The sequence below is a fragment of the Copadichromis virginalis genome, linkage group LG11 (genome assembly GCF_057382275.1).
Source record: "Copadichromis virginalis isolate Kocher_CV1m ecotype Utaka linkage group LG11, C_Virginalis_male_GT1.1, whole genome shotgun sequence".
Classification (NCBI taxonomy): domain Eukaryota; kingdom Metazoa; phylum Chordata; class Actinopteri; order Cichliformes; family Cichlidae; genus Copadichromis; species Copadichromis virginalis.
The window spans coordinates 34,089,423-34,102,841 of record NC_140628.1 but is presented as its reverse complement, the minus strand read 5'-3'; the positions used below and the strand labels follow the sequence as shown (position 1 = coordinate 34,102,841).

The 13,419-nt window shown below is 39.7% G+C and overlaps 1 protein-coding gene across 2 annotated transcripts in view; it reads left to right on the top strand.

Moving 5' to 3' along the window:
* smarcc1a (SWI/SNF related BAF chromatin remodeling complex subunit C1a) overlaps positions 1–13,419 on the top strand; it is a 28,732-nt gene continuing 15,313 nt past the window's right edge. The window contains exons 1-19 of one of the 2 annotated variants that reach the window (XM_085472145.1): positions 1–241; positions 4,334–4,453; positions 4,551–4,636; positions 4,996–5,077; positions 5,539–5,631; positions 5,738–5,807; positions 6,090–6,159; positions 6,371–6,446; positions 6,823–6,948; positions 8,522–8,616; positions 9,151–9,281; positions 10,566–10,625; positions 10,763–10,800; positions 11,185–11,303; positions 11,653–11,724; positions 11,879–11,992; positions 12,327–12,480; positions 13,074–13,184; positions 13,305–13,364. In XM_085472145.1, the coding sequence (XP_085328271.1) occupies positions 56–241; positions 4,334–4,453; positions 4,551–4,636; positions 4,996–5,077; positions 5,539–5,631; positions 5,738–5,807; positions 6,090–6,159; positions 6,371–6,446; positions 6,823–6,948; positions 8,522–8,616; positions 9,151–9,281; positions 10,566–10,625; positions 10,763–10,800; positions 11,185–11,303; positions 11,653–11,724; positions 11,879–11,992; positions 12,327–12,480; positions 13,074–13,184; positions 13,305–13,364 (1,863 nt within the window). In that variant the 5' untranslated portion in view covers positions 1–55. Of the gene's footprint in view, positions 242–4,333; positions 4,454–4,550; positions 4,637–4,995; positions 5,078–5,538; positions 5,632–5,737; positions 5,808–6,089; positions 6,160–6,370; positions 6,447–6,822; positions 6,949–8,497; positions 8,617–9,150; positions 9,282–10,565; positions 10,626–10,762; positions 10,801–11,184; positions 11,304–11,652; positions 11,725–11,878; positions 11,993–12,326; positions 12,481–13,073; positions 13,185–13,304; positions 13,365–13,419 lie in introns of both variants that reach the window. The other variant, XM_085472144.1, reaches the window with a different exon arrangement.

Below are 13,419 nucleotides of genomic sequence, written 5' to 3'. Positions count from 1 at the left end.
TGCACGCTGAGGGACGCCGTGGAGGAGAAAGACAACGCAGCGAACAAAACACACAATGGCGACGGCGGCGACAACGGCAGGCGGAACGGGCTCGGGTGGACCGACCACTGGCCCCGTCGGTGGTTTAACCGCAGTGGGACGAAAGAAAGACGGTGGTCCGTCTGCGAAATTTTGGGAAAGTTCAGACACGATATCCCAGCTGGAGACGGTGCGACTCTGGATCGGAAAGCACTACAAGAAGGTAAGCTAGCTGCCCGCTCCTCTATTGATTTCTATGAAGGCCCGCGTCCCGCTAGCACAAAGGGGCGCTCATATTTTAGTTAGCTGCAGCCACCCAGAGCTAAGTAGAGTTAAGTTTTAAGAGTGCTTATATATAATTTTGTTTGGGAGTTCACCGTCAGTATACTGCCTATTGTCTTGAACAGTTTGAGTTATCAGTTCTTGTTTATCAAATAGCTATTGTTAGCTCGCTAACTGCCCATTCAATGTTGCTACTAATATGACGCTCAGGGGGGAAATGTTTACAAACGAGCGACACATAGCCGCGTATAATTTTTTAACTAGTATGTAATAAGTTTCTCATTAAAAAGAAATAACGATAAACCAAACTTTCTTATTAGTTTTTCAAAAGGCCCAAGATGCTAACCTATATGTAAGTCACGGGACATACCCTGCAGAAATTATAATAATAGCTTAATAAACCCCAGCTTTCTTTTTATGCCATCTTAAAAGGTACTTTACTTAGAAGGTAATTATCTACTTCACTGCGTGCTGTTTGCAGGCCCAGTCCTGTTCCATGCTGTCAGTGTGAGTTTTGTCAACACAGCAGCATAGCACACCGTGCATTTTGCACTTGCCTACTGAATTAGCCAAACAAAGAGTGCTCCTCTTGTCACGTCAGGCTCTCATTCAAAACCACTGACACGTTGTGCCTGCTCAAGTTATAGCAGAAACATTATTCAAATGAAATGGAATAGATAAGGGCTTGTGAATACAGCGTTTACTCGCAGATTTATATTACAATATTTCATATATAAACTTGGCTTTTTTTTAAGTATATCCACTGTTCAATAAAGTTGCCTTTAAGAATAATAAATACATCCGTTTGTTTGTTGTTGTTGTTGTTGTTTTTTTTTGTTGTTTTTTTGCAAAGATATTTATGTGAGTTATTTGCGGCCATATAGCAGTGGAAGGTCTTCCAGCTTTAAATGTACTTTGTTGCTGTTGACTGTGATCTTTCTGGCCAGTGTTTAGTTGTTGTGTTGCATGAACTTAGCATAGACTAAATCTAAAATAAGCAACTAAAACCTTATGTCATTATTTGGTGATGCAACAGTATATAAATGGGATTCACTAACATTGTCGTTGGATTACATTGATTTTGCACTGGCTAAACCTTAAAGGATAAAGTCATGACTTGATTTTTAAATTTTTTTGGTCAAGATTGATTCTCTAGAGCAAAAAGATCAGGAAATAAATAGCATCCAACTACCGTATTTTCACGACCATAAGGCGCACTGTGCTAAAAGGCGCAGTCTCAGTTATGTGTGCCCTTACTGTATTTAACACACACATAAGGCGCACTGGACCATAGGGCGCATACAAGTACCGTATGCGTATTTAAAAATAAAGCGGGAGCAAACCTGAATTCGGTACCTTACTCACATTTCTATTGCCGGTAATCGTCATCATCAACAACACACAAGCATACAAGTGTGCATATTTAAAAATAAAGCAGGAGCAAAACTGAGTTTGGTACTCACATTTTTATTACCAATAATCGTCATCATCAACAACACACAAGCATACAAGTGTGCGTATTTAAAAATAAAGCAAGAGCAAAACTGAGTTTGGTACTCACATTTTTATCATCAATCAAACCCATCGAAGTCCTCATCCTCTGTGTCTGAATTGAACAGCTGCGCTAAATCTCCATCAAACATGCCAGGTTCACTGTCTTCACCGTCAGAGTCACTTTCCGTGCCGTGCGGCTCCTCGGAAACGATGCCGGCTTTTGCGAAAGCTCGAACAACAGTGCCAGCAGACATGTTAGCCCAAGCATCTACAATCCATTGGCAAATTGTGGCGTAACTCGCCCGGCGCTGCCTTCCACTCTTAGTGAAACTGTGGTCTCCACCGGTCATCCATCGCTCCCAGGCCGCTCGCAGCCTTACTTTGAACGGGCGGTTCACACCGATGTCCAGCGGTTGGAGTTCCTTTGTCAGGCCTCCCGGAATGACAGCAAGCTCACAGTTCATTTGCTTCACAAGTTTTTTCACATCGGCTGTGAGATGGGCACGCATAGAGTCACAGATCAACAGCGATGGTGATGCGTGGAAAAAACCACCTGGTCTCCTTACATACACCTCCCTCAGCCAGTCTTTCATCATTTCCTCATCCATCCAGCCCTTTTCATTTGCCTTAATGATGATTTCTGCTGGAAACTTCTCTTTAGGCAAAGTCTTTCGCTTAAAAATCACCATAGGCGGCAGTTTCTGTCCATTAGCATGGCAGCCAAGCACAACAGTAAAAGAAGACTTTTCGTGCCCCGTTGTGCGTATCGCTACCGTGCTGGTCCCCTTCTTCTCCACAGTGTGACTCACCGGGATGTCAAAAGTGAGCGGGACCTCGTCCATGTTTGTGATGTGGCTGGGCTGGATGTTTTTGTCGCCGATGTGTTTGCTGCAGTAGGAGCGGAGGATGGCCAGCTTTTCCTTATAATCCGCTGGAAGTTGCTGCGCTACCGTAGTCCTGGTCCGGATGGAAAAATGGCACCGTTTCATAAAATGAAAGCACCAAGACGGACCTCCTTGGAAATGTTCAATGTTCATCTCTTCAGCTAGTGAAACTGCTTTTAGCCGAATGGTGACCGTCGAAACGCTTCTCCCGCTCGCTCTTTGCTCGATGATCCACCGCTCGAGTCTTTCCTCCAACTCGAGCCACCTCGCCTTATGTCCGCGGAAACTCAGCTGCGTTTTCTTGACCTGCCGGAGCTTGTTTTCCAGCTTCCTCCATTTGCGAACCATCGATTCGTTAATCTTAAATTCTCTCGCCGCTGCTCGATTTCCATGTTCCTCCGCATAGCTGATGGCCTTCAGTTTAAACTGTGCTTCGTAAGCGTGTCTCTTTGCCATTTTCAGGGTTGTTAAAACAACGATGTCCTGCATAATGCACATGTGCGATTGTCCCGGTATATACGATCAACGCCCACACTTCACCCTTTAACGTTCTCATGGTGTTCTCTACTACGTCCTCCTTACAACACATAGGGCGCACCGCGCTATAGGGCGCGTCGCACTTTTCTAAGACTTTTAAGTGCGCCTTATGGTCGTGAAAATACGGTATCCCTCTTGTCCTGCTGGTAACAGGACCTGGATATCAGGGACGGCAGTCTAAGCAGAAACCTGTCGCCATGCAAGGCAAAAGATATAACAAGTTTAAACAAAAATCATTAGTCTGTTGACTCTCTAGAGCTGCAACTAACAATTATTTTGATATTCGACTAATCTGCCTAATTATTTCAGTAACTCTTATCTCTGCTTCCTGTAGCCAAACCTCCTGTTCTACCCTGTAGTACCTCATCTGCTGAAGTCTGCCCACCTGTGAATATCACCCTGTTGTTTTGTCCCCCACCAACTTAACATAATGATCCAAGAAACATTTGAATTTCAAAATAATCAAATGTATTTTTAACATTACTCAATAGTTTGTATATTATTTGGTTCATGAATTCATGATTGGATGTTCTGGAGCGAGGCTTGCTCTTATCTTTGTGATGATGTTCCCAGCTGCTGATAACCATGCTAATGATGCTCTCCGTCATAACTTAAGCCATCTGAGAGGTGCATGAGCCTCTTTACAGGACTAACTTATCTATACCCCACTGCTTAATACTAGTATAGCAAAACAAAACAGAAATAGAGCTCTAGTAAACGACTCTTGTGGCTGCTCATATCATGGTAACAGACTTCTTTTTATTATTTCCTTTTATTACTTAAGTTTTGATACTGTGATGTGTTATGTCATGTTGTGTTGTATGCAATGTCGTTGTGGGACAGTTTTCCAATTTCATTGTACTATTGTACTATGAATGACTGTGCAATGACAATAAAGAGTTATCTTATTATCAAATGAAGAAGCCCATTCTCAGACTTTTGAGCATTTCTTTGGAATTAATTCATGTACAAAAAAAAATCTAAACTCTTGTAGGTTGTATTTTTCTGTCTTTTGACCACCTTGACTTGCTAAAAAAAAAAAAAGACTGCTAGATGAGATGGGAATCTGTGCCATTGCTATCATGTTACTGATAACTTTTTTTTGTGCCTACTTCCAGCACGTCCAGAATGACTCCCCCTCCAGTAAATCCCTGGCAGGTCTCGTGGTCCAACTGCTGCATTTCCAGGAAGACGCATTTGGGCGAAGAGTCAACAATCCTGCTCTTACAAAGCTACCTGTAAGCATACAAACATTGCATTCTACAAAAATCGCCATCACAGTTGAATCCCAAATGGTAAAGTGTTCTGTTCTTATGGTTCCTCTCATATCTTCAGGCCAAGTGTTTCCTGGATTTCAAGGCAGGAGGTGCTCTCTGTCACATTTTGGGATCTGTCTACAAGTTTAAGAGCGAGCAAGGCTGGTAAGTTAACTTGTGTAACTTAGTATGAGCAGATGGGTCTGACATTGATCATCAACTTAAACCCTCCTTTTGAAGTCATTGGTCTTAGAAATATAATTTAAACTATCTCAGTTGTGCATTTTGAAGATAAGCAAAAATCTTAATGGTCTTGTATTTTAGGATGTTGGTTTATGGAGTTAAAAAAAATAACCATTTGTGTCAGTTCCCAGTGATTGTACTACCTTGAATGACTTTATTTGTCCCCCAAGTTGAATATCTCAGCAGTCCATGGATGGCGTAGGGCATAGAAGTTGCACATAAAGTCATAATAAATGCGGAGTTATTATTTGAATATTCATGTGGCTTTGTGTCATTCTCAGGCGAAGATTTGACCTACAGAATCCCTCCCGGATGGACAGGAACGTGGAAATGTTCTTAAATGTTGAAAAGAACCTGGTCCAGGTACAGGACAAAGTCCTAATGCTCGAGCTTCTCCTTATGTTTATTCTAAGTACATTTGTTAATCAAAGTGCAGTCTTTAATAAAATTCAATTAGGCTTCGTGTATTCTAGTTATGAAGTTCAGATATTGCAGTTGTGTTTAACTGGCATTCACACTTTCAAAATGCATACAGGGTTTTCATTGTTAAAATTATTGTAAGTTTCAGTAACTCAAAGTCTTTTAACATTTTAAATGAATAAGCTCAGATTCCATTTAGCCAGTGTGCAGGTATCAGATTTTGACTGTATGCAGTTGTATGGAAATGAGGTAAAGGTGTGTTTTTATGTTGTCAAGTGTCCCTTAAAACTTCAACTGTAATCACTGCATTGAGAGATAAGTGAGTGTACTTTTGTTTTTGTACTTTTGCTTTGTTATAAAGCAACTTTTTGCGTGACTCTAACTTAAACCTTCTTCATGTGTAGAATAACTGCTTGACTCGACCCACTGTTTACCTGTCGCCAGACATCGAGCAGAAACAGGCTAGTAAGCTCAAAGACATCATCAAAAGACACCAGGTGAGCACAGAAATGAAATGATTTCCAGAGTAGTAAAATTCTCATGGGACGCTCTGGTGTAGCAGCCTTTTAAGTTGTTCATTTTGTTTTTCTCTGTTCTCTTCAGGGCTCCATTACTGATGACAAGTCGAAGGCCACCCATATCATTTACCCATCACTATCCCAGCAAGAAGAAGGTTTGTTAGTTATCTCTGTGATTTACGAACTTAATTCTTAGTCAAGTAATGTGAACCACATATCTACTTTCTTTCATTCTCACTTCATTATCCTTCTGACCTAAAACCAACTTATTACTACAGTTAAATAATGAAAGATTTTAAAAGTGACTTAAAATATAGTAAAGTGATCAAATACTGCTTGGTAATCTTACCACTTTGTTTTTTTTTTAGTTTTGTTTTTGCTTATAAAAGTGTAAATAATTGTGAAAACTCCTGAATATTGGTATTTATGTTTTGCAGAGGAGTGGCTGCGTCCTGTCATGAGAAAAGACAAGCAGGTGCTTGTCCATTGGGGTCTCTACCCAGACAGGTGAGCAGAGTGAGGCATTAAGCAGCTCACAAAAAGATCTGTGCTTCAGCTGGTGGATGTAAATTATTTCCTTCTAATATTTGGGCATTTTAGGAAAATGTTGGCATTTTATTAAAGAAAAGAAAAATAAATAATCACTCGAATCATCCTGAGAGAGATATTTCTGTTCATGACTTCATGAAGTTACTGATAACTGTTTTTATTTTGTTAGCTACGACACCTGGGTGTCAGCCAGTGAGTTAGACGGTGACCCAGAGGACCCACCCAGCACTGACAGACCTTGGAAGGTGAGATGTCTGTAACCAATAGGTTTTCTTTTGATACTGGAAGACTTTTTGTGTCCCTTAGAGTTTCCAGTTTTGGCTTTTGTTACCTATGTGTTTATAAATTGTCCTGAGAATATAAATGGTCACTATTGTATGCATCTGACATGTGTTTCTACCTGCATACCAAGCAGTTTTATTGTATTTATTTATTTTAAAATGTAAAGTGAAGCGGCTTTACCACATCAGCTAACCAATTTCCTTGTTTTTGCATTTATGTATTTCTGTCTCTTCTACTTGTTCTTTAGTGTCTTCCACTGAAAAATAATGGGAAATTAGGTCAGCAGAGTAAATTGATGAGTTGATTCTACTCTGTTATCTCCTTCCTTACTCTGATAAGGTCCATGCCAAGTGGGTTTTAGACACAGATGCCTTCAATGAGTGGATGAATGAGGAAGACTACGAAGTGGATGAGAACAAGAAGCCAGTCAGCTTCCGCCAGAAGATTTTCCCCAAAGAGGAAGAGGTATGTGTTTTTGCTGTGTGGGTGTGTGTCAGTGATCCAAACTTCAAATCCAAGAGAAAGCAGGTTTTCCAGCCACGTTATATCAGTACAGTGTGACAGCACCGCTCCTACCATTGTTGTTAAAGGGTGCCAACCTGATCGTTGTTACAAGTGACTTGTGTTGAAATTGGCTCTTTTGTAGAGGTATTAATCTAAAATTGGTCTTCAAATCTGTACTGTATGTAAGCCTGGAAATGGAAATTATTTGACTGAGACTAGGTGTGAATGCTGGTGTGAATTTGAATGTTTTTGCTGTTAGTCTGTCCCATTGCATGTTGCTTTGCTGTATGGATTGTGCACCTCACTCTTCTTCGTTCACAACTGGCTTCAGTCTGCATGCTGCCCATCCTTTCCAAGCCTTTCCTCACACTTTGTCTATTTCTAATGAGTTTCAGGGTTCCTGTTCATGTTGAGTAAATGAACTCCAAAAGTTATGATGCCAGAGACATTAAGTTTTCTTTTACATTGTTTTGGCCTTTTCACTGATCACTCATGATCACTCATGTGAGCATTAAGCAAACTGGCCACACAGATGTTTAAGTGCTCCAGTTTCCCATTAAGTGTAGCTCTTTGGGTTACCCTTACGTTGTACTCTTGACCTCTGTCATACACGGACTCACACAAAACATTGAGTGAACTGCATCTATGAGGTTAGTAAGCACATGCTTCACTAAGCCTTTCAAAAAAATAGTTTTTATATGAATTAGCTTTTTATTAATCCTCAGCCCCACTGTATGCCTGGAAGTAAACAGAAAAAAGACTGCCAGGAATGGCCATTGTAGTAAGTGCAGTCAGGACAGCCTGCCAGCTGACCTAATCATCAGGAACTGCTATGCTGGCTGGCATATTCATCCTTGTTTACATGTGTGAACCTGTAGATGAAGCTTTCGCTTAAGTGTGAGTTTGGGCTGAATAGGCGGGCACTCACATCACATTGATTTATGAAAAGCTGACTGGTCAGGCTTAGGCTTTTCTACTAGTTCTTATAATTTGGTGGATGAAGCACCATCTGCAGGATAGAAATATTTATGAAAGCTCCAAATTTATTGACAATGGATGAATTGTTTTGTAGGACTTGGATAAATCTCCAGAATGCAGTCATAGAGTGCGAAGTTAACATCATCTATAGAGCCACAGCAAACACATTAAAAGCTTATCATTTTATCTAATCTGGAGCCTTTTTTTTGTTACTTTTTATTAAATTTGAAAAGGGGGAAAAAAAGAATCAAATAGTGACAACTGGACAAAAAAAAGTTTGTCTGCTGCTGAGGAGAAATTCCTCTGATCCTGAAATGAGGGTCAGTGTGAAAGAGTGTCTGTTTGAAGAGGACAAACAGGAACCCTGATCGTCTCCTCCACCTCCACGGCATCCCCACCCCACCCCTCCTACGGTCGTTCTCCCACTGCTTCCCCTCCTTGTGTGTGCAACCGTTCCATCCTCTCATTCTGCCGCTCTTTCTCTCATCCTCCATCCCTCGCTCCCTGCGCTGCTCGGGGTTTGTCTGATCAGTCTTCCCGTACACCCGATCGCAAGGAGCGCAAGGCCAACTCTGCGGGAAAGAAGAGGAGGCGCTCACCCTCTCCACCCAGCACTCCAGCCGAGTCCCGTAAGAAGGGAGGCAAGAAGGGGTAAGGATGCTTCTCTTCGTTTTTGTTTTTATTGGTAGTATAAAATGTAGCGAGTACTGAGTAAATGCAGATTTGTGCAAGTGGTCTCCTAAAACTTCAGATTTGTCTCTAAAGGATAAAACTTGGTGATCCAATACATTTTTTTCAAAAGACAACAGGCCTTAATGTGACTCAGGAACAGGAGATGTATCATTCATTTTGTTTAAGCAGATTTTAATAAAATATGCTGCAAAAATTAATTTTCCAAGGCTTGGGGACTAGTTGTATTTGGATATTAATCCACAGTGATTGTGCTAGGGAGCATTTATGGTAGCAGGACTGTGTATGTGTGATTGAGTCAATGTAGACTATATTTAATGAATGAACATGTCACTTTGTACAGCAGTGAGACTGATGTGAGTAGAATTAGGACGACAATGAAGCCCTGTGGTGCAGTATAATAAGATATCAGTTATTTATCCTGGTGTTTGATTTTTTTTTATTGTCACGTTTTAACAGTTAGAGAAAAGCAAATAAATCATTTCTTTCTCTCAGGAACCCGGGACCTCACTGGAAACGACGGGGCCACAGAGGAGAAGAGGAGGACACTGAAGAGGACATGACAAAAGACATGGACGATTCCTCAGCTGGTGCTAGCATGGAGGAGGGCAGCATCTCCAAGAATGGTATGTGCTGAGTATAGGGGCTAAGCTTGGCTCTATTTGTGTTTGTGTTGCAAACTACCATCTGTACATGAGATACTTTTCCTGTGTATTAAAGCATTAATTTGGATTATCATTAGATTAATTAAATACACTTGTTCATTAAATGTTTTAGCCTTCTAAAATGAATGTAATTATTCTGTCTTAGCTGTCATAGAAAACGTCAGACAGTTATTATGAAACGCCTAACTAATTGAATTTAAATTTAGGTGGTTACATGGACACAAAAACTGCTTGCATAGACCAAATAATTTTTTACCACAATAGGCATCCTAACTTGGCCATCAATACTTTGATATTTGTTAAATGTAGTTAAACATCACAGAATAGTCATATTAAAGAAATTTTACATAAGCAGATAAAAAGGGTATTTAATATTCAGTTACAAATGTAAAGTTTTGCTCTATAGCATGTATAGCAAAGTACGCATAACTAAAATGACTTTACTGTCTTTACATTTAATTGATCATCAATTGAGTCGTATTTAGATTTTATCTATAATTGTAACATAATATATATATTATATATATAATATATATAAACAGTTTTAAATGGTATTTGTCTGCAGTTGCCAGTAAGATCAGAGACAGAAATTAGGATATTTAAATGATTCCTGTCATAAGTGCCCTCTTCAGTCTTGTTGTTATGTGTTGCAATGTTCAGCTAGAGCTTTATAAGCAGTAAGAAACCTGCACTGTGATCTTTGTCCTGTTTCTCTCTTTGTAAGGTTTGTCCTTTTCTAAACAGAGATACATTTTATTTCATTCAATTTTAAATTAATTTTTTTGTGATTTTTCTCTATGTGGCTGCTGTGTACTGAATCATTATGTTATGATGACAAGAAAATCCCCTCAGCAGCAAGGGAAAAAAACATACCCATTGACGCTCACAGTTTAAGTCAGAAAATAGAAAAAAACCCTTGGGTGCTTCTTTTTCACGATCTGTATTCTGCTTAAAGATTCCCTTTAAAACCAACACACACAATTCTGTCTATAATACTCTTTTTAGACCAAGTCCCATTCGTTATGTCCCACTTTTGTCCCAAAGAAATCTCCTTGTCTTCCTCCAGCACACAGACACGCACTCAGTCTATTGTAGTCTCCCCTTTTGCAAACCAGAAAGCTCGTTATTGTCTTCATGCCCATGGCTGAATTAGACAGTCTTTGAATAATTTTTCTTAAATATTTTAATTTTTCCCCTCTTCTGTACTTCACTTTGTACATTTTTTTCCTTTTATTCCATGCACAGCAAATTCAAAGAAAGACAGCGAGAATACACCGGTCAAAGGAGGGCATGTGGCCGACTTGGGTATGTATTTATAAATGAACTTGTATCCTTGTGTAGGAGTTATATGAGTGAGATTAGCATCTTTTGTATGTGAGCATAAGCTGCTCCGCAGTTTAAAAGCAAACCTGACTCGAGACATTTATTTTTATTTTTTCCAGATGACATGGAAGATGAATCTGTGATGTCTGGTGGAAAGGTAAGACCACTGATTCCTGTCTTTATCTCTCTAGTATAGTTAGGAATATCACATATACATATCACTCCCAGTCACTCCTGGGAGTGATATGTAATATAAACAGTGTATTTTGATTCAGTTAAACTAAATCTAATTGAAATATGAGGAAATGGTACGATTAAAATATCCCTATAGTTATTATTCAAAGAACTAAAAACTAGCGTGCACCTGCTGTTTTTCTTCATTCTTTATACAGGCTTTGTTTTTGTTTTTTTTTAAAAATAAATGTTTGTGAGCAAAGCCACTTTAATTCCAAAGTAGGGCTGTCTCATGAATTGTAATTACACAGCACGATGACTTTTTTCAGACTGCTGTTACTTGACCTGTCTGCTTATCCTTCTGCAGGATGATGAGGAACAAGGCAAAAGTGAAATAAACCGACTGGATGCCAATGAGGACAATGTGACTGAACAGACGCATCACATCGTTATCCCCAGCTATGCTGCTTGGTTTGACTACAACAGGTAAGTGTTGCGAATCTGAAACTTAAGCTACATTACACAAATAACTTGGTTAATAAGTTATAACTAACTTTTCAAAAGCTTATGTGGAGTGGAGATGATAGGAGGCTTTTTATTTTGGAGAGATAGTGAGATGTTGCTGTTTGGAAGAAGATGGATTACAGATGCATTTTAAAAAAACACAAAAAAAAACCACCAGCTGCAGTTTACATGCAGTTAGAGGTGCACTTGATGACATCTGCAGGCCATTCTTAATCTCATTGCCATTAAAAATACAATTTTATTTTAGGAATAACATTGTTTCTTCCTACTTTGATATCTATCAATATTTTTTCCTTTCCTTTCTTGTTAGCATCCATGAGATCGAGAGACGAGCCTTGCCAGAGTTCTTCAACGGAAAGAACAAGTCCAAAACTCCAGAAATGTGAGTTTACACACACACACACACACACACACACACACACACACACACACACACACACACACACACACACCAGTCCCACATATATAAAAATGCAGCTTACATAGAATAAGTCTCCTATCATTCTAACGGGACATACTGCGACATCTCAACACAGATACCTGGCCTATCGAAACTTCATGATCGACACGTATCGGCTGAATCCTCAGGAGTACCTCACCTCCACCTCCTGCCGCAGGAACCTGACTGGAGATGTTTGCGCCATCATGAGGTTCGACAGATCCACTTGTTGTTAACTTTTCTGGGGGTTTTTTTTTTTTTGTTTTTTTGTTTTTACATATTAATTTGGTTGGATTAATGGGCAGTGGCTAACTCAATAAAAAATATTTATGAATATTAAAAACTTACCCTAAATGAATTGAATTGTTGTATTATGCAAGTTAACACCTACTGGGAGGCCTTCAGCCAAACACAGTCCTGAAGAAATGCCATGCATTTGACTGGTACCTTTGTAGGTGCCACACATGCTTTAAAGAGAAGATGATAAGTAGCTTTTCATTGTTTTAATTATTTTTTTAATGTAATTATTCCCCCTCCCCCTCCAGGGTACATGCATTCTTGGAGCAGTGGGGTTTGGTGAACTACCAGGTCGATGCAGAGTCTCGTCCATTGCCAATGGGCCCCCCACCCACTCCTCATTTTACTGTGCTGGCTGACACACCCTCTGGCCTCATGCCTCTTAACCACAGACCCCAACCGGTAAGGACAACTTAAAGAGGGAAGGAAGAAGTAGGTTTGAATCCACTTGTGCAGCCAAGGACCATATTTTTTGAGGATAAATAGATTGGTTCCAAATAAAGAAATTTTTGAGCAATGACTCTCACTCCAGAGTGGCTTTTAATAACATCCCTGAACGTTATCGCTAAACACCTAAAATAGTTTTGTGGGGGTTTTTGTTTTGTTTTTTGTTTTTACACCAAATATAGATCAAATCCTGAAGAATTTTGTCCTTTTTGCTAGCAATTCACTTTAAAAGGCAAGCATGGAATCTGTGATTTGATTGTTTGTTTTGTTTTTCTGGCCAACACACCAACACCAAAAGATGTTTAACTTTGATTAAGATGTCAAAAGAAAAACAAACTGAAATAGTTGCAAACCAATTATCACTGAAATTATAATAATAAAAATCACAGCTGTGTTGTTTTCTCTGGGTTCCCTCCATTATACCCTTGTACCATTTCATTGATGAGCTTCATTTGTAAAACTGCTGCATGTCTCAGATGGTCCTATTGCAAAAAAATACATCTTCATAAAGATGGTTTGCTAATGTGTGGCCATTTTATTCCTTCCAGATTCCTCCTCCACAGCCAATGCCCAATTTTGCAGACAAAAGCAAAGACAAGCCCATTGACCTGCAGAACTTTAGCCTTCGTTCTGACCTCTACAACAGGAAAAGCATCAAGGTTGGAACTTGTTTAACTTCCTAATGTGTTTTTCATGTTTAAAGTTCTAACAGTCTCTCTGAGCTGGTGTGTTAGAATTTAAAAACAAAGAAATGTCTATTGTGGACTTTGATTCCTCAGGGTAAAGCAGGCAGCACTACCAGAGATTGGACTGAGCAGGAGACTCTGCTGCTGCTCGAGGTGAGTCTTCAAGTACAGAAGATGGGAGTGTCCTGTTTTAAATAAGAAAAACTTC